Source organism: Carassius carassius, chromosome 22, assembly GCF_963082965.1.
Source record: "Carassius carassius chromosome 22, fCarCar2.1, whole genome shotgun sequence".
Taxonomy (NCBI): Eukaryota; Metazoa; Chordata; class Actinopteri; order Cypriniformes; family Cyprinidae; genus Carassius; species Carassius carassius.
In genome coordinates this window covers 25,491,905-25,511,317 of record NC_081776.1, presented here as the reverse complement: position 1 = coordinate 25,511,317, position 19,413 = coordinate 25,491,905, and the positions used below count along the sequence as shown (strand labels likewise).

The window sequence follows — 19,413 nt, the reverse complement described above, 5'->3', positions numbered from 1 at the left end:
CTATTATTTATCTTAATTATTGGTGGAAGGTTTTGAGTGTTTTTGGTTAAATACTCCATTTAAGTCCATTAACTCTCGCTCTGACTGACTTTACCTCACCAGTGTGTTGACTACTGAACTAGAGCTCATTGAGACGCACCCAGAGATTTAGTTTGGGTTTATTTATCTGTTTATTGTTCTCATCTTAAACAGGTTAACTGTCTAAACACACCAAACACACCAAAAAGTGAGATCAACACGACTCACTATTATTACGATACGAGGATATTAAGACATGAAGATTGAAGAAATATTCAGTGTCCAACATAAAGATACAGAGGAACAAACAAAGATGGAGTTTATTAAAGAGGAGAGAGAAGAAATGAAGATTGAAGACACATTCAGAGTCAAACATGAAGAGACTGAGACACACACTGTTATAAAGATGGAGTTTATTAAAGAGGAGAGAGAAGACGTGAAGATTGAAGACACATTCAGAGTCAAACATGAAGATACGGATGAACAAACAGGTTGGTTTTCATTCTCAAAGCTGAACTATTTTGTCCTGTACTTTTTTTTTTCATAATTAATTTGCCATTGGTTTTTATACCCTTGTCAGTCCGCATGCGGTTTATTTTTTAGAGGATTTGAGCTTAATTTATAGCTTAATTTATTTTTTATAAATTTCATGACTTCTTTCACCTGTAACTTCAGTACTATTCAGTCCCCTAAAATACATAAACATAGTGCTTCTTATGGGCTCAACAGTCCTTTCAAGTTCGTCTTCCTCCAAAGTAAAGAAATGTTAAATTACTTCCCTGGCCAACAGAGAGTGAACCAAGTCTGTGACGTCACACACGGTGGTAATGCAAGATGGCGGCACACTTGCTCAGAAAAGCTATAACAAAACACCTTTTTTGTTTAAAATGGTTACATTAATTGTGTGTATATATATATATATATATATATATATATATATATATATATATATAATTTTTTTTTTTTTTATAAAATATAAGACAATTTACTAAATAATTGACTGACTGCTTCACTTCCACTTAATCATTAATCACTTCCATTTTCTACTCATATTAGTTCTCTGATTTAAACATTACATTTAAAGAGGCAGCCTGACTGATTTCAATGTTTCGTCATGAAACAGGAAGTTGTTATAACTCACCCCCAATTTCCACCAGATGCGTAACGGCTTCGGAACGGCTCCGCTGCGTGACAGCTCCGTGTTCCGTCGTCCGTCAATACCCACCAGGTCCGTATTTGTTGCGGAATGGCTGCGTCACGAGGCCCCATGTAATCTCGCGATATGTAGTTTCTATAAACAGAACTACCAAACCAGGAACAGTTTTTCATCCGGAGGAGTATAGGATAGAACTCTTTTCTTTTCTCTTTTCATTTCTTCATCCATCGTGTCAACGGGGTTAAAACTTCAACAAGCCTGTCTCCGCCCATTATGACGTTTTCAAGGTGTAGTGTAGGGAAATATGAGTGCGGTGTATTTTATTTTGAAAATTAAACGGATCTTTTATTTTGTTTCTGGCTGTTCTGTTTTGTCACTCGACTTCCTGTCCTGCGTACTCTGCCCTGTAGTGCTGCGGAGCGCTCCGGCAAAAATAGAAGCTCTGCGTATCTGCTCCGGAGGGCTGCGGATCGCCGGAGTCGGAACGCAGCTGTAACGCATTCAGTGGAAATACACTCATTGACTTTAATGGAAACCTATTGACTCCGCTGCCGTGCCGGAGCCGTAACGCAGCCGTTACGCATCTGGTGGAAATTGGGGGTCAGGCATACAATAGGCTTGTTTGAGATTATCAAAATCTGCGCAGAACCGATCACCAGTGATCACCGCGAGATGCATGCCGGGTAGAAAAGTGTCCGAGTTACGTCGCCTTGCTCTGATGTCATGCTGACGTGTGCCAAAACTCTCGCAACGTGACGGCAAGGCGGCTTGGATTGAGCAGTCGAGTGCAGTTGCTCTCCACCGACTGCGCTATTCAAAAGCATGATGGGAAACGACTGACTGACGATACAACTTCATGCTCATTGGCTGAGAATGTCAACTGATACATTTTGTCTTTATTTTAAGAATTAGATTAGCCATTTATTTATTTATATTTACATGCGAACTAAACAAAAACTAAACAAAACACACCTAGTGAATTTAAGAATTAGGACATGCGTTTATTTTATTTTTCTCCTAGTTAGAATTCTTCCTCGTTGTAATTTTCACTTTATTCTATTGTATGTTTGTGTGAATTAATAAATCAATCAATTAAAAATATACATGCACACATACATATCTAAATGGACTGTTTAGCCATTATGCTTCATCTTTGTGTGGTTTCATCTGAGAAGTGTCAGGGTCTGGCTTAAAACAAGGGAAGAAATTCTGAAGAATGTTTGCTACAAAACAGCTTTGACTTGCATAGTATGAAAAAAATGTTGGTAGAAACCTGCTTGTTTGCAAACATTCTTCTAAATTTCCTCCTTTGAGTTCAGCATAACAAAGGGATTGATGCACATGATGACAAAACAGTGGTATTTCGATTACATCCACTTCGTCTGCGATAAAAATAAAAAAGAATGCGATCTCCTCCATTGCTGACATTTCCGGGTGACAAAACCATAGTAAAAGAAATGGACACAGCGACCCCATTGGATTCAACGGAGACAAGTGAAGTCAATTAGAAGAATGCACTTCCTGGGGATCGAGCGTACTGCGCAGACTCACACTGAGCTTGATGACGTAGATGTGACGCAAGCAACCTGTAAGTCTTCTAACCGCTGTGCCAAGAGAAATCTGAATCACCCACCGAATCTTCCAGAGTAGGGAGCGTGAACAGGAGCAAATTTTGGTAAGTATTCTGATTAATTATTTTGTCATTTTGCATGGTATTTATTTATCTTAAAATGTAATGCCAGTACGCCATATTAAGTTAATGCATAATATTAAAAATGTATATAAAATTACATTCAACTTGTGATATGAATTATGAATCATAAGTTACCCAATAGGTACATGTAAGGAAATAACCAGATAACATACTAGGCACAGGCAAATTATTGCTAACTAAATGCTAGTTAACATTAGTAATTAATTTTAAACCGTTTAGTAGAATGTAAGTTAAATGAGTCATATTTATTTAACCGCTCAGGGAGCGCATATTTTAAATATTATTTAAGCACGATTAAATTAGGCATTGGTAAAGATAACGTGCTTGCTGGGCACATATTAATTGATGCACATGGTGTTGTATAACGTTAATGGTCACCCAATATAACCACAAAATGGCATTAAATGTTATCTACATCGCAAGAGAAATGGACAAATCAGTCATATAAAAAAAGTTATATAGTAAATCGCTTTGGACAAAAACGTCTGCTTTGGCCTCTTAAATAACATAAAGATAGTAGATGGACAATAACGAATGTCACCAATAACATCTATAACTAATGGTAGCCTTTTTCATTTTTCTTTCCTCAACTTCAGAAACTTCTTTTAGAACTTCATCTGCACTACTTTCACAGACTGTATAATCTGTTACACCATGGATAACAACAAAGGTAAGCCATGTAGCTATAGTATCATTTAGAAATATAGTATAAAATATGGAAAGCAACACATTGACCGTAAGAGAGAATAAAATAATAAATTAACCTTGTGTAATACCTATATTGTCATATTATTATTATTTCAATGAACAGATAAGATCAGTTAATTTGTGTTTTATTGTATGCGTAGGCTTTTTTCTGTTTTGTTCGGATAGAAAGAAATCAGTGACACAAGTTACTTCTGTGTGTTAAAATATGTTTACTGACACTGAAACAACAATGTTTTGATTGTGCTTGCTGTATGCAGTGATTTGGATCATGGGCAGCAGCTACATTCGTGATTGGGAAGAGAGGTCCAGAGAGACCCTAGTGGCCAAGGATCACTTGTTTGGCTGGGTTGGACTTCGATGGCACGGACTCCTTCCTTTCTTCTACCGGTCCCTCAGAGGAAGAGCAGCCCCGGATGTCCTGCTGATTCACTGTGGCGGGAACGACTTGGGAGGCATTGATCTCATCACAGCGATGAAGCAAGATCTGCAACATCTCTATCGGCGTTTCCCTCAGATGTTTTTTTTTATAATTTAGCTGAAGCCTTGAGAGGCTTAATCCAGTAGGAGTGATACTGGATGTAACCTCTCAACATGTTTTAAACATGAAACAGTTGAAGATTGTTAAATTCTTTTGGGGTTGTGTTTGTGCCTTTTGTCTTGAGTTTAATACATTATCACATTGGTAGACATAACACTGTTCAATAGTCACAGCTCTTTCTCCCCTCCGTACCATTTACGTATCACCCCAGCCATCCACCCCATAGCCTCTCTTTTCTTCTCCGCGATGAATGTAGCTAGAGGGGATAGGGATTTTTTTTTTACTTTTTTTTAATTGTTTTTTTTTTTTTTTTTGAAGATTTTCAAAAATATGTGTTTATGGTATATATAATAAAGAAATTTTTATTAACCAAATGATTCAATATTTATTATCGAAAAGCACAGTAGACACTTCAAGTAGACATACTTTGACAGAAATGTCATGTGGTTTTATTACTTATGGTTGAGAACTTCGTAATGATACATATTCAAAGTCAGTGGCCTACCGAATATTGATAAGGGAGGTGATACCTCAAGACACCTTCAGATTAGATTTATCTTTATTGTCAATGTGTAGAGTACAAGTACAGAGACAATTCAATGCAGTTAGTGTCTAGCCAGAAGTGCAAAAAAAGTTCAGTATAGACAGGTAGTGTAGTATAAACAGTAAATGTCATAGTGCAGTGTAAATTTATAATGCATTAATAATGTGAGCAAAGTATAACTGTGAACGTATTTCATGTAAGTCCTGCGACTTATAGTCAGGTGCGACTTATTTATCAAAATTAATTTGACATGAACCGAGAGAAATGAACTAAGAGACATGAACCAAGAGAAAACATTACTGTCTACAGCCGCCAGAGGGCGCTCTATGCTGCTCAGTGCTCCTGTAGTCTACACTGAAGACATAGAGCGCCCTCTCGCGGCTGGAGACGGTAATGTTTTCTCTTGGTTCTGAATAAATGCGACTTATAGTCCAGTGCGACTTATATATGTTTTTCCCCTCATCATGACATATTTTTGGACTGATGCGACTTATACTCAGGTGTGACTTATAGTCCGAAAAATACGGTAACTTGTTGATAGCATTTGAGTAACAGCGAACAGAAATGTGTTACTGACAGGTTTTTTCCATGTGCATGTAAAGACGTGGTTTTCTCAAATCAAGTGAGAAGCATGACAGCTGAACATATGTGAAGTCAGGTTTATTCAGCAAATACTTATGCCCTGTTGATGCGGACACTAAGCAAAGCAAGTGTGAGCGATGTATGAACATATGTAAAGTCAGGTTTATTCAGCAAATGCTTATGCCCCATTGATGCGGGCTCTAAGCAAAGCAAAGCAAGTGTGAGCAATGTATGAGCATATGTAAAATCAGCTTTATTCAGCAAATGATTATGCTAATGCAAGTTTGAGAGATAAATTAACAAAGGTGAAGACGTTCTCACAGCAAATGATTATGCTCTGTTAATGTGGTCTCTAAGCAAAGCAAGTGTGAGCGATACACAAAAAGTGCTGTAAACATTATTCAATCAGGAAGATGTGCACTAAAAACACTATACTATTGGTGATGGAAAAGTATTAATTTGTTCATCCTCCTTCTCACAAGAGCCCCTGTTACTTTCTCAGTTTCTCGCCTTGCCAAATGATGAAGGTGTATCTTGCAGTGCATGGAGGCTGCCATCTTAACCAAGGTGTGAACATGATTGTCCTCAACACTCTCAAACATGTGGTTGTGCAACTCTGAAAAAATATTTTTGTCAGCACAATCACTCAGAACCTGAATTATAATGGCAGCTGTCAATCCTTTTCCACCTCCACTGGTGTTTAGAAGTCTTTGAAAGCACCTTTCAGAGCCTTTACACACCTCCACAATGTTTGTTGATGGATTCTGTAAGCCTCCCCTGTTCTTCAGAATTCAGTGCAAGGGAACAGGGCATGCACAAGATTTTCTCCTTCGTCTTTTTCACCACAAATCCAGCAATGTAATGGATAGCGGCGACCTTGAACTCGGATATTGAATCGACATAAGGTAAGATACTATAGTCGAGGTCAGAATCCAGAGAGAGTGTTGGTGTGACATCAAATTGACGAAAAGTTGGACCAACTGTCACTGCCAACATGTTGGTTCCATCTCTAATGAGACAGTTCCCTGTTCCATTTTTCACTTGATGTCTCACTAGGAGGCGTTTGTATGCAGCTTTGAACTGTCGGGCAGTTGGGTTGTTGTTGTAGCCTCCACGTGCCCTAACTGCAGAAAAGAACAGCTCAAGATGATCCTGACTGAGTTTGTAAGTGAGGAGATACTTACAAGGTGCATCCTGTGCTTCAACCAGCTCTTTAAAAATGTTGGTAATGCTTCTGGAGCTGGCAATAAATCCAACGGGACCCATTTTCCTAGGACCTGCATGAAGATGTCTCCCAGAGCTATCTCTTAGCTGCAGATGGTACTTTTCAGCTCTCTCCAACAGACTCAGCATGTGAAGTTTATTACAACTTCTCAAAGGAGCTTTGGAACCCTTTGCCTGAGGGTTCCTGCTGTTGAGAACATCAAAAGCTAGGTCGATTGTTCTCAGAAATTCAACGGTTTCCTCTGAACCATGAAACTGAGGCAAGTGTAGCTCCTTGTTGCAGAATTCAAGGGCATCTGCAGTGCTGCTGCTGAAAACTTGAGCAGCAAGATTTACCTTCATCTTCTGATTTCTCCACAGAATATGTGCCATCTTCAGCTTATTACCCAGCCTCAAGCCCTCAGTCTCCTGAAGTTTGTTTAGGTCTTCTAGGTATTGACACCTAATCTTTTTGCCACTGCCTGTCTGGAAAACAAGTCCCTCAGCAAAAGCGTTCCTCAAGAGTTTCATCATGTGACATGTCAAAAATCACATGTACAGCCTGCATTGGATTTGCAGGTTGAGGAAAAAATGGCCTCATGTTTCCAGCTGTGATATTGGCTCCAAGAGCCTGCATCATGGTGAAGTGACAAGACGGTCCATCATGTCAGGGAAACAACACGCACTCCAATGTCATGCAGCTTGTAAAGACACTGTGTGACAATATTTGCTCTCTCTTGTCCACTTAACGCGTCAAGGAGAAAGTAAGCCACAGGGATTTTCCAAGATTCATTAACAGCTACAACCATAAGGACCAATGCATCATTGGCTACTGGCAAAGAGTCATCAACTTTGCCACATCCTACATCAATATACCCATGGAATTTCCCTTCAGCACATTCAACATGCTTTCTGATGGCCATCTCATCCATCATAAGAGCACAAACAGTCTCCTTACCATCTTTCCTTCCTTTCTCCACATGGGATTGGAGGGCAGCGAATGATGTCTCTGTAAAGCCTGGGTCTGCAGGAATGCTGCTGTACCAAGACCTGATTGTTTGAGGATGAGGCAGAACACAATCAAAGCTATCACAAACAAACTGGTAAGCTTTTGCAGAGTAGACATGGAGAGTCATGGCAAAAGATCTCAATTTATCAGAGAATCTAGAAGATTTAGTCTTGCACTTGGCCCTTGTAAAAATTTCTTTAGCAACACCGCTAAAAAGCCTCCAGCATATCCTTTCAGATCAGTGACAACTGAAGAGAGAGACTTCACTTTCTGTTTCAGTCTTCTGACTCTCTGGTCTTGAAGCTTCAATTTTTTCTTGCAAGAACCCAGGCTACTTTGAACAAATGCCACCTCCCTCTTTAGAGGACTGGGGGAGTTTTTCAGTGTGTGTGCACCATGATCTGCAGAATGGCTATGGCTGCAACTGGCTACACTCATCTCAACTGTCTGTGGTTTACTGTGAGTGCAACTGATGTAATCATGGTCATGACTGACATTCCTGCGTTTAACAGCTTGTGTGTCAGATTCAGTCTTACTAACCGTTGTGTTCTTACTGAGTTTGGTGTGCCTCACCTCGACCTTCACCTGGCAATGGGGGTAGAAGATGGTTGGCACCGCGTCTGGTTTAATGGTGTTTCCTCCCTGGACAGGGATGAAACAGTCCTGTGTGAAGTGAAGGGAGCAGAGGCGAGAATGCTTGTTTGGTGTTCAGCTCTTCCTCTTGACATTGTGTATCCACTGCTGCAACCTGTCTTTATCATTGAAGGGGAACCTGACAAGAAAAAAAATCATATCACAATGTTCAAGAAAATGAATTAAATGGAAATTAATGTCATTTACATTAAATTAATATCATGTCATTCATTTCATCAAATTAATTTAATGGAAATTAAACCAAAAGTGATGGATTTTTTCTCTCTCAAAGAATCTGGATCCCATGCTACCCTAAAATGATCTTACTGCACCCCCAAACCCAGTTGAGAATCAATTGCAGTGACAACATAAGCTGATTAAATATTTTATAATATGCATAATATACAGTACAGCACATGAAATGTGCTAACGATAGCCTAGCTTCGAGAACTAATCACTTTCACCATGTGTGATTCAATCTCATCCTTTTTTTACAGCACGGACGTATAACAACTATACAAACACCGTACATACTCAAACTCATTTGAACATCACTATTAAGATATTGAGGGGATTACCTGTTATATTACCAGTACCATGACCGAATGGATCAACCAAATGAGAGCTCAGCGGAAAATGGCCAATTCGCCTTGGAATTCAGGAATGCTGCAGAGGGGCCAGAGTGTAATGATTCGGCTCCCAAAAACTTGTTTTCTTATACCCTTGATGAGGTACAGCACTGAACACCTGTCTTTTGGGAGCATTTGCGGACTAAATAGCCAACAATGGGACGTTTCCTGACATGGCTGCCTGTTCAGAGTCTCTTCACATGATGGCCGCCAGGCCAGCGTCTCATGACAAAATGGCTGCCAGTACAAAGCCTCTTCACAGGATGGCAGCCACTCCTGAGTCTCATCCCATCATGGCCCCCACTCCTGAATCTTGTCCTGTCAAGGCTGCCTTTCCAGAGACTCTCCACAAGATGGCTGCCAGTTCGGAACCTCTTCACTGGATGGGCCAAATGCTTTTGAGACTGGCTTCCAGTGTGGCAGATCCACCGCTGATCTCTACCAGAGCAGCTGGTATCTTAAAGGGATAGTTCACCCAAAAATCAAAATTATTTCATTAATAACTCATGTCGTTCGGTCATGCCTGCTCTGCTGTGGTGGTCTTCTGCACCACCGTGGAGATTTTCAGCTTTCACTGAGCTGCTCTGGTGGGTTTGAGCTCCACATGCTCCGCCCTAGTGGGCTTCAGTTCTGAATTCTCCACCTAGTATGCTTACACTCCACCCTTGCTTACTGGTCTGCCAGAATTTTCTGGTCTATCTTTGGCTTTAGGCCCTCTTCTGCCACACAGGCCTGACCCAACGTACCTCCCCGGGTCCGCCTTCATTCCACCTCCCTCCTGGATTCCTTTTTAGTTTGATGGAGCATCTTGAGGGCAGAGGGGGTTCTTCATGGTTTTCTGCTAGTGTGTTTTAGATGGCCACCAGAGGACATTGTTTTGTGTGAGAACATGGTTTGCTTGTGTGTTTGTAGGTGCCATGTGCTCACCATGTGCTAGGTCCTAATTGTCTATTCCCTCCCATATCGTTACCTTTTTTTTGCTTCAGCTGCTCCTCATTTGTCAATCTATATTTTCTGCTGGTGTCTGCAGTCCTGTGCTAATCCATTATTTTAATTTATAATAATAATAATAATAAATTTTATTTGTAAAGCACTTTACATTTGACACCAAATCTCAAAGTGCTACAGTAGAACATAATTAAAACAATACAGTATTACAATAAAAACACAACATGTTAAAAGACGGGACTAAAAAACAAGCTTTAGCTGTTAAAATAAGCCTGTGTAAAAAGGTGGGTTTTTAGTCCTTTTTTGAATGTGTCCACTGTCTGCGGGGCCCTGAGGTGGTCTGGGAGGGCGTTCCACAGGCAGGGAGCAGCGACTTGAAAGGCCCTGTCGCCCATTTTTTTGAGCCGTGTCCTGGGCATGACCAAACGGTGCTGTTGGCCTGACCGGGTTCTGGTTGATGAATTTGGCGTGAGCAACTCAGTGAGGTAAGTGGGGGCCGCACCGTGCAGACAGTGATGGGTATGAAGGAGGACCTTATATTCTATGCGGGACTGAATGGGGAGCCAGTGCAGCGAACGAAGGATGGGGGTGATGTGCTCATGTTTTCGCACCCTCATCAGGACCCTGGCAGCGCTGTTCTGAACATACTGGAGCTTTTGAAGGCTCCTGCCAGGAATCCCAATGAGGAGTGCATTACAGTAGTCCAGCCTGGAGGAGACAAAAGCATGGACGAGCTTCTCTGCAGCAGAAATGGAGAGGGAGGGGCGCAGTTTGGAAATATTGCGGAGGTGAAAAAATGCAGTTTTGCAGATGGAGGTGACATGACTGTCGAAGGAAAGGTGGGGGTCAAATTTTACCCCTAGGTTAGTAACAGAGGAAGAAAGGGGAGTGGTGTGTCCAAAGAGTGAAACAGTGGTGATTGGAGAGGAGCGGAGTTGATGAACAGTTCCAGTTTGAATGACCTCTGTTTTGGAGCCATTCAGCTGCAGGAAGTTTTGACTCATCCACGCCTCTATCTCCTCCAGGCAGGAGCTAAGGCGGGCAGTCGTGGTAGAGGGGGAGCTAGAGGGAGTGACTTGAAGGTAGAGTTGTGTGTCGTCAGCATAGCAATGGAAATTAACTCCATGCCTGCTGACGACACGACCCAAGGGGAGCATGTAAATGGTGAAGAGGGTTGGACCGAGTACGGAGCCCTGGGGGACCCCACAGGTGACAGTGTGGGGTCTGGATTTTACATCACCCAGAGCTACATACTCGGTTCTATCAGTGAGATAGGAGTGAAACCATTTCAGGGCAGTACCAGAAAGACCTGTGTAGTGCTGAAGTCGGTGCAGGAGAATGTGATGGTCTACAGTGTCAAACGCAGCAGAGAGGTCGAGAAAAATGAGGAGGGATGTGGAACCGGAATCAGAAGCCATCAGCAAATCGCTGGTGACTCTGATAAGAGCTGTTTCTGTGCTGTGGGAGGGACGAAAACCAGATTGAAATTTCTCATATAGCCTGTTGGATTTGAGATGATTATGGAGCTGGGTGGAAACAACTTTTTCCAGGAGTTTGGAGATGAATGGGAGATTAGAAATTGGTCTGTAATTCGACAGTGGTGTAGGGTCCATGGTAGGTTTTTTGAGGAGGGGTTTGATGAGAGCAGTTTTGAGGGAGGTGGGAACATAGCCTGTCTCTACGGACATGTTTATTATTTTGGTTATGAGGGAACTGATAGAGTTAGTGTGAGTTTTAAGCAGAGGAGATGGGAGGGGATCAAGGCGGCAAGTGGATGTTTTGGATTTACGAATGATGTTCTCGACCTCCTGCTGCGTTGTGGGGGACAGTTGTGATAGGGTTTGAGAGATGGGTGTTGCGGGCAGGTCTAGTGAGGTGCTATTTAGAAGTGGAAATGAGGAGCGAATAATGTCAATTTTTGATGTAAAAAAATCAAGAAACCGGTTGCAATTTATATCAGTTGGACTGTAGAATGAGGAAATCTGTGGTTTGATGATGTGATTTATTGTGGAGAACAGTTTTTTGGAGTTACCTGGGTTGTTGTTTATAAGTGTTGAGTAGTATTCTGACCTAGCCTTGGAGAGTGCTTTGGCATAAGCCCTACGATGTTCCCGGTAGGCCAACTTATGCACCGTCAGGTCAGATGTTTTGCAGGCACGCTCCAGGACACGGCCAGACCTCTTCATCCCTCTCAGCTCGTTTGTAAACCAGGGGGCAGAGCGGGTAAACGTGACTGTCCGGGTTTTTAATGGAGCAAGACAATCCAGAATAGAGGTGAGGCTGGTGTTGTAGTAGTCCATTAAGTCATCAGCTGATGAGTGAGGAGAGGGGGAGAGATGCTGGAGATGTTGACTGAGGGAGGTGGCGTCCAAGTTCTTAATGTTTCTGAAGGTAATATGGCGTTTTGGTTTGGTGGGAGGAACTAATATTGGGACTTCAAATGTAACCGCCAGGTGATCGGAGACACCCACGTCATACACCTGAAGGCCTGAAACTGAGAGGGAGTCTGTAATGACAAGGTCCAGTGTGTGCCCCCTATTGTGTGTGGGGGCATCCACAAGCTGTTGGAGGTTAAGACAATCCAGGGTTTGTTTGAAATTTGAGGCCAGTTTACAGTTATGGGAGTCCACGTGTATATTGAAATCACCAATAACCAGAATATTTGAGTGAGCTGTGCAGAGGGAGATTAGAAAATCATGAATGTCAGGAATGAAAGTTGGTTGTGGTTTGGGAGGGCGATAGACGAGGGCTATTGTTGCTGAAAAAGCTTTTTTGCAACTAAAAACCAGACTTTCAAATGAGCCAGTACTGGGCACAGACACGGGGGATAATTCAATGTTGCTGCGATGTAAAACAGCTAGGCCCCCACCACGGCCAGTTGTACGAGCCTTATCGAGGTAGTTATACCCGGGTGGGCAGGCCTCATTTAGGGATGAGTATATTCCAGGCTGCTGCCATGTCTCTGTAAGACAGAGAATATCTATCCCCTTATCCAGGATGTGGTCGTATACAAGTCCAGATTTGTTTGACAGGGACTGCACATTTAGCAGTTCAAATGTCATTTGAGCTCTAAAATCCAGTTTATTGACAGGGCGGAGAACCCTGCGATCCACTCCAGGTTTTACAGTGCACCGTTTACACCCAGCACTATCTATGCCAGGAGTAGCGGTACTCTGATGACGCAAACGGTGACGTGTCAGTTGCGCAACGGGACGCGATGCCGACCAGAGGGATGAGATGGAGTTGTGGTCACCGGATTTAAACACAACAAACCGGCGCCTTGATCCCCTATGGATATATCGAGGTCGGTACGGAAGATCCAGTTGCTGCAGGGGAGCTCGGTTGTTGTTATTGAGAGCTCGGAGATGTTGCATCGAGGTGTCGGACCACAACATGATGCGTGATGTGTTAGCGGCTAGCCGATATCCAGGCGAGTACCGGTGAAAGACAACGACACAAGCCAAGGTAATCCACAGCTTCCACAAAGATGGTATTCCACGTGCAGACATCCGCTTGAAGGCAGAGGCGATTGCAGAACCCGAAGTTGGTTCAGGGATTTGAAGCCAAAGAGTGGAAAATACACTGTGACTTTGCCGGTTTCAGCTTAGTAACAGGTATGTGCCAGGTAACACTTCACGTAGCAATCAGTTGGCTACTGAGTGCAAAAAAAAATATCCGTCAATTGCTGTAGCGATTTCAGTAACTACAGTAAGAATAGTACGGTAGAGCGGATTTGCGCGAATTTGCAGAGAAGCGGCGAACAGCCAGCGCCAGCGTCCTCTCCGCCATCCGTCACAGTGTCTCCCGTCTAATTCAATGTTTCTTACCCATATTGCTGCCGTATTCCTGCCTTGCAGTGTTGTGCTTTGTTTCAAGCCTGCCTGCCTGTTTTTCTCCCTAAGGGTAGTTTTTGTTTGTTCGGTTTCATTTTATTACTAAAAAAATATAAATTTTCTCCTGAATTTGAGTTCACGCCTCACTCTCCGATACCATGAAAAAATCTGCCCTGGGAAAGCATAAGCCTTTACATGCGTATACATGCATGGACATAATTACACGACTCATCTAACAGAATTAAAAGGTAGATGTAGCCACAATCAGATGGCAAAAGTAGGTCATGTAACTACAATAAGCAGTTTGTCATTTCCAGAAGAGGCCTGTGCCTGTGCAGTAAGGTGACCATTCATCCTATTTTTCCCTTCGGACCTAAAAGAAAATGTGTCCAACCATGATTTCTAAATTGCCCAAAATGTATGGGGTTCACCATTCACTGTGAGTTTTTGCATTGTTTTAACCTTTCTCTTTAGCTCTCCGCCTTCTTGACCACCACCACTGGCCAGTCATGTACACAAACATTGGTCAAACTGCATCTCAATCATCTCTAATTTTTATTTGTCTTTTCTCGCCCTAGACCTGATGGTGCTGAAAGAGGAGAGTCAAGAACTGATTGAAATGGAAGAGAGAGATCAATATAAGAATCAACATAATTTTATAACTGGAGAAACATCTTTGAGTTGCTCACAGACTGAAATAAGTTCCACAAGAAAAATGGATCAAAAGACCAGAAGTAGTAGTTATATCACCTGCCAACAGTGTGGAAAGTGTTTAAGTAAAAAAAAAGGTATTAAAAGACACATGAGAATTCACACAGGAGAGAAGCCCTATGCCTGCCATCATTGTGGAAAGTGTTTCAGTCAAAAAGTAACTCTTAAAAGCCACATTAGAATTCACACTGGAGAGAGGCCTTTCATATGCCCTCAGTGTGGAAAGAGTTTCACTCATTCTGGAAACCTTGGAGACCACATGAGTGTTCACACTGGAGAGAAGCCTTATTCCTGCCAACAGTGTGGAAAAAGTTTCAACCGGAAAAGTAGTCTTAATTGTCATATGACAGTTCACAGTAGAGAGAGTCTTTTCACCTGCCAACAGTGTGGAATAAGTTTCACTCAAAAAGGAAGCCTTAACCAACACATGAGAATTCACAATGGAGAGCAGCCTTACACGTGCCAACAGTGTGGAAATAGTTTTGATCAACATGAAAATCTTAAAGTCCATATGAGAACTCATAGAGAGAAACCCTACATATGCCCTCTGTGTGGAAAGAGTCTCAGTCAAAAACAACACTTTGAAAACCACATGAGAATTCACTCTGGAGATAAACCCTACACATGCACTCAGTGCGGAAAGAGTTTCAATTACAAACGACACTTTGAAGACCACTTAAGAACTCACACTGGAGAGAAGCCTTTCATCTGCCAACAATGTGGAAAAAGTTTCAATATGAAGGGAAGCCTTAACAGGCACATGAGAGTTCACACTGGAGAGAAGCCGTTTACATGTGGTCACTGCGGAAAGAGTTTCAAAAATAAAGCAGCACTTAAGTACCACATGAGTTTTCACAAAGCAGAGAGCAGTTTTATATAATCTGTCGAATTGTGGAAATTTTCACAGACAGGAAACATTGTTAAGAATCATGTTATAACACCAAAGAGAAGGCTGATCGGATCATAAATAAACAGACTTCGTATGACCATCTCTTTTTCCACTTTCGACCACTCCCCATTTTTTAAGTGAAAAGTGAAAGTGAAAGTGACGTGACATTCAGCCAAGTATGGTGACCCATACTCAGAATTCGTGCTCTGCATTTAACCCATCCGAAGTGCACACACACAGAGCAGTGAACACACACACACACTGTGAACACACACCCGGAGCAGTGGGCAGCCATTTATGCTGCGGCGCCCGGGGAGCAGTTGGGGGTTCAGTGCCTTGCTCAAGGGCACCTAAGTCATGGTATTGAAGGTGGAGAGAGAACTGTACATGCACTCCCCCTACCCACAATTCCTGCCGGCCCGGGACTCGAACTCACAACCTTTCGATTGGGAGTCCGACTCTCTAACCATTAGGCCACGACTCCCCCACAAATTTTTCATGGGCGGTGGGGTCACTGGGCAGGTAAATGCATGTTTTTGGTTTTTTTTCCAAGGTTTTTTTTTCCTGATCTTTTGATCAAATGGATTAACACATTCACAAAATGTACAAATAAACGTGAAATGAGACAATGGGTAAAGAGAGCAGCAGCTTTCTACAAAACCACACCTAACGCTGTGGTTTTGTAGAAATTGGTGGAGAACATTGTGCTTTGTACATTTTTCATCTTCAAACCAAACTTACAACTTCATCCGACAAAGTTTACATCCCATCTGGAAAGATGCTTGCCATTGTGTTTAGATCTGTGGGCAAAGAGTAGGCAGTATTTTGTGGCTGTTTGAATACATTTGATCACATGAGTGTTTACACTACAAAAACAATCCAGTTTTCTGTTGATTTGTTTTACCCCGTCAGATTTTGCTACCTCCCTTTAAAACAGTAGGTAGTACAATTCAACAATGAAAAATGCTACTTGTCAAATAATGTTTTATTAATGGGTACACTAACCCATTACAGTAATGCAAATACAGCAATTGTTGAGAAAAAGGAGGCATTATTGCTGTGCGGATGCACAGTAAGACCTGGTAGGTCAATCTGACAGATAGAATAAAATATCAGGAAACAGGTCAAATATGTTTTCCACGACCTCTTTAAGTGGTCAAAAGTGAACAAGCTCATCATGTTTGCAAACTGTAATTAGAAATCTCTATTTAAAATAAGATCTTATTTGCAGGTGTAAACTTGGTTAATATGTAGATATGTGCTGTTGTGAATGTTTTATTTCATTAACATGTAAATATGTACTGAATGTTTTTAATATGTATGTGTTGCATGTTTTCATTTCATTAAAGTAAAGAGAACAAATGGAATTTGTGAAAGCGTCTGATCAGAGCATTGTGGATATTTTAACATTGTTAACTCTGTTACCTGTTTTTGTAGGTCATTTTATGAAACCCCTCTAGCGAATGCTTGTGTGTCTTATTCCCAGGTATAAAGTCAGGTAGATTCATTGAAGAACTTCAATGTTGACACTTGAAGTTTTTTGGTTCTCATCTGGGTCACGTCACCACATTAACTCTGTTGTCACAAAATAAATAATGGCTATTATAGTAATATAAAAAGCAATACTATGAAATTTTAAGATTCTGGGTCTAGGCTATATAAGGCTTAGGTGTGGATCAGATTTAGGGATACTGGTTTACTTAAGGCTGAGAATTGGCACCAATAATAAAACCTGATTCGGCCCTGTTCAGGCCCAGCTAAGGGTGATTAACTGGCTGAGATTCGGGCTGGTTATGGCCCATGTGTGTGGGCCTGGTCTTTAATCCAGTTCTGGGCCACATCAGGGCAGTTATTTTTTTGTGGCACTTCCCTGATAGCATATACTTCCAGGCCTTATCTGGGCCAAATATGGTTGAGTTCTGGCAGTGGCAGAGGTCATTTGGGCCAGATTTGACCCACACACATCAAGCCGGTTTTAGTGTCAGTTCTGGCATGTGTGGAAAACCGGTTTTAGGTTGAGTTCTGACTTGTTGTGTGTGTGTGTGTGTGGGCCAGATAAGGCCTATACCAGGTGACCAGATATGCCATTTTCTGAGGACACGTCCTGGAAGATCACCTTACTTTACCAGTCAGTGGTTCTAAAACTTTTTTGACTACTGGTCCCCCATAATATTTCAGGACATATTTTATATATATATATATATATATATATATATATAGTACAGACCAAAAGTTTGGACACTGTTTGGACACTTCCATCTCCTCTGTGGGACTCGAGACAGGTGGTGGGTCGCAGGTGTCGCTGATTTCCCAATGACTCCACCGGCCTCGCTCGTGTTCCCACATCCCTCGGCCCCACCCCACTCGTCACGAATTGGATATTCTTAATTTACCTTAACATAATTTGTGTATACATCAGAAGTGAATAAAGTACTAACATTCATTAAAAGTTAAAAGACTAACATTCATGATATACAAACCTTTCAGTTTTTTTTATTTTATATTTTGTTTTAATGCTATCCGTAGGAAAACATTTTCCTACTTTACATTTTCCATAAGATAAGTTGACTGTTATATACATGAGAAAATAAGTAACTATTAGAGTCAAAATATGTGAATATAATTTTATTAGGTATTCAGGGGAAAGTAAAATAATTGCCCCTATAAAAGTTGGCTTTTATACATTATATATATATTAGTGCTGTCAACGTTAACGCGTTAACGCATGCGATTAATTTTTGTCTGGTTTAACGTGTCAAAATATTTAACGCAATTAACGCAGCATTCCTATTTTCTGCCATCCGTTGGCTAGCTTAACATTATATGATCACGCTCTTATTCATTTAAATGCTTTTAAACATTTCAAGCGCGGCAAGACAAAAGAGAATGCACTGTCTGTGAATGCCCTTATGTGACACACACACACACACACACACACAATGCATAGACAGGGCGCCAGAATCCAGTTCTCTTAAGCGCTTGAACTAACAATAAACATCCCAAAGTGCCAGTTTTGTCGATTATCCTCATAAGAGCAATCTTAAATGATTTATATAGAGTCTAAAATGAACAAAAAGAGTTGTGAGAGAATGAGGCGAGATCCATAGACAGTATATAAACGGTGAGATCCGCGTGTCTGTCTGCTCTTAAAGGGACAGCAGCCAATAAAGCTTCCTGTCAGTAAAGTTAAAGAACAAAGGGAACAGAGAAAATGACTCGCTGCTCTTGACTAAATAACTTTTGTAGTTCTGTTTATATAATAGTTAATCCTGTTTAATAAGGATTAACTATTTAATTTATAGTTTATGCAGTGCAGACTGCATATAACTTTGATAACTTTATTAAATTTCTGTATATTTGCTAACTGTTAAGACAGGAAGGGCAGGAGTAAACATGACATTTATTATGGGTTTATGTTAGCATTGTTTTAAGTTTACTTAAATTAAAAACTGTTATATTTTTGAAGCCTAATAATAAATGTAAAAATAAAAATAAAAAATCAGTAGCTGTATTAATATCAGTAATACTGGCCTTCATTCATAAAAAGATGTGATTTAAACAAGTATTTAAATTTAACTGTGAAATTATTACATTAAAAAATATATTAAAAACGTACAAAAACATTTCTTTTTTTATTGCGATTAATTGCGATTAATCACAGAAAAAATGTGTGATTAATCTAGTTAAAGTTTTTAATCGATTGACAGCACTAATATATATATATATATATATATATATATATATATATATATATATATATATATATATAAATATAATTTAATCCCCAAGATACTCACAAACTTTTGGTGTGTTAAAATTTACATTAATTATAGAATTATATATGTTTTTAATATGTTACACAATCATTTGAATAAAAATAACTTGGAAGGGTATTTTTTTTATTTGCTCAGGTGATAAATTTCATCTGGATGGCCACCAAATTCAGGAAAAAAAACTGTCATGGGGAGATAATTGGGGAAGGGAAGGAGTCATTAAATTCAAGTTTTCATTTCATGTATATGCTCTGTTATTTAGGTGGGGGTTTTTATTCATGGAGGCATCGACGGCTTTAATTGTTTACAGCTTTAATTGAGTGCTGCAACGAACAACCGAGCATTGACAGTTCTTGACAGTTTCATTGAAGCAGTTCAGAAATTTTGACTTCCCTCTCGAGTGCGCTCAGACAAGGGCTTGGAGAACACTGAAGTGGTGCCCTTCATGGTGGGACATAGGGGAGAGAATCGCAACTCACACATAACCGGAAGAAGTGTCCACAATCAAAGGTGTTCTGTGTGGGT

At 40.8% G+C, this 19,413-nt stretch overlaps 1 protein-coding gene across 1 annotated transcript; it reads left to right on the top strand.

The window, feature by feature from the left end:
* The first annotated feature begins 216 nt into the window (after window positions 1–216).
* On the top strand, window positions 217–15,234 carry LOC132099137 (zinc finger protein 501-like). Its single transcript, XM_059505599.1, has 2 exons — window positions 217–509; window positions 14,094–15,234. Exons 1-2 carry the CDS (start codon window positions 275–277, stop codon window positions 15,104–15,106), a joined length of 1,248 nt encoding a protein of 415 aa, XP_059361582.1. The 5' UTR covers window positions 217–274; the 3' UTR covers window positions 15,107–15,234.
* The last annotated feature ends 4,179 nt before the right edge of the window (window positions 15,235–19,413 follow it).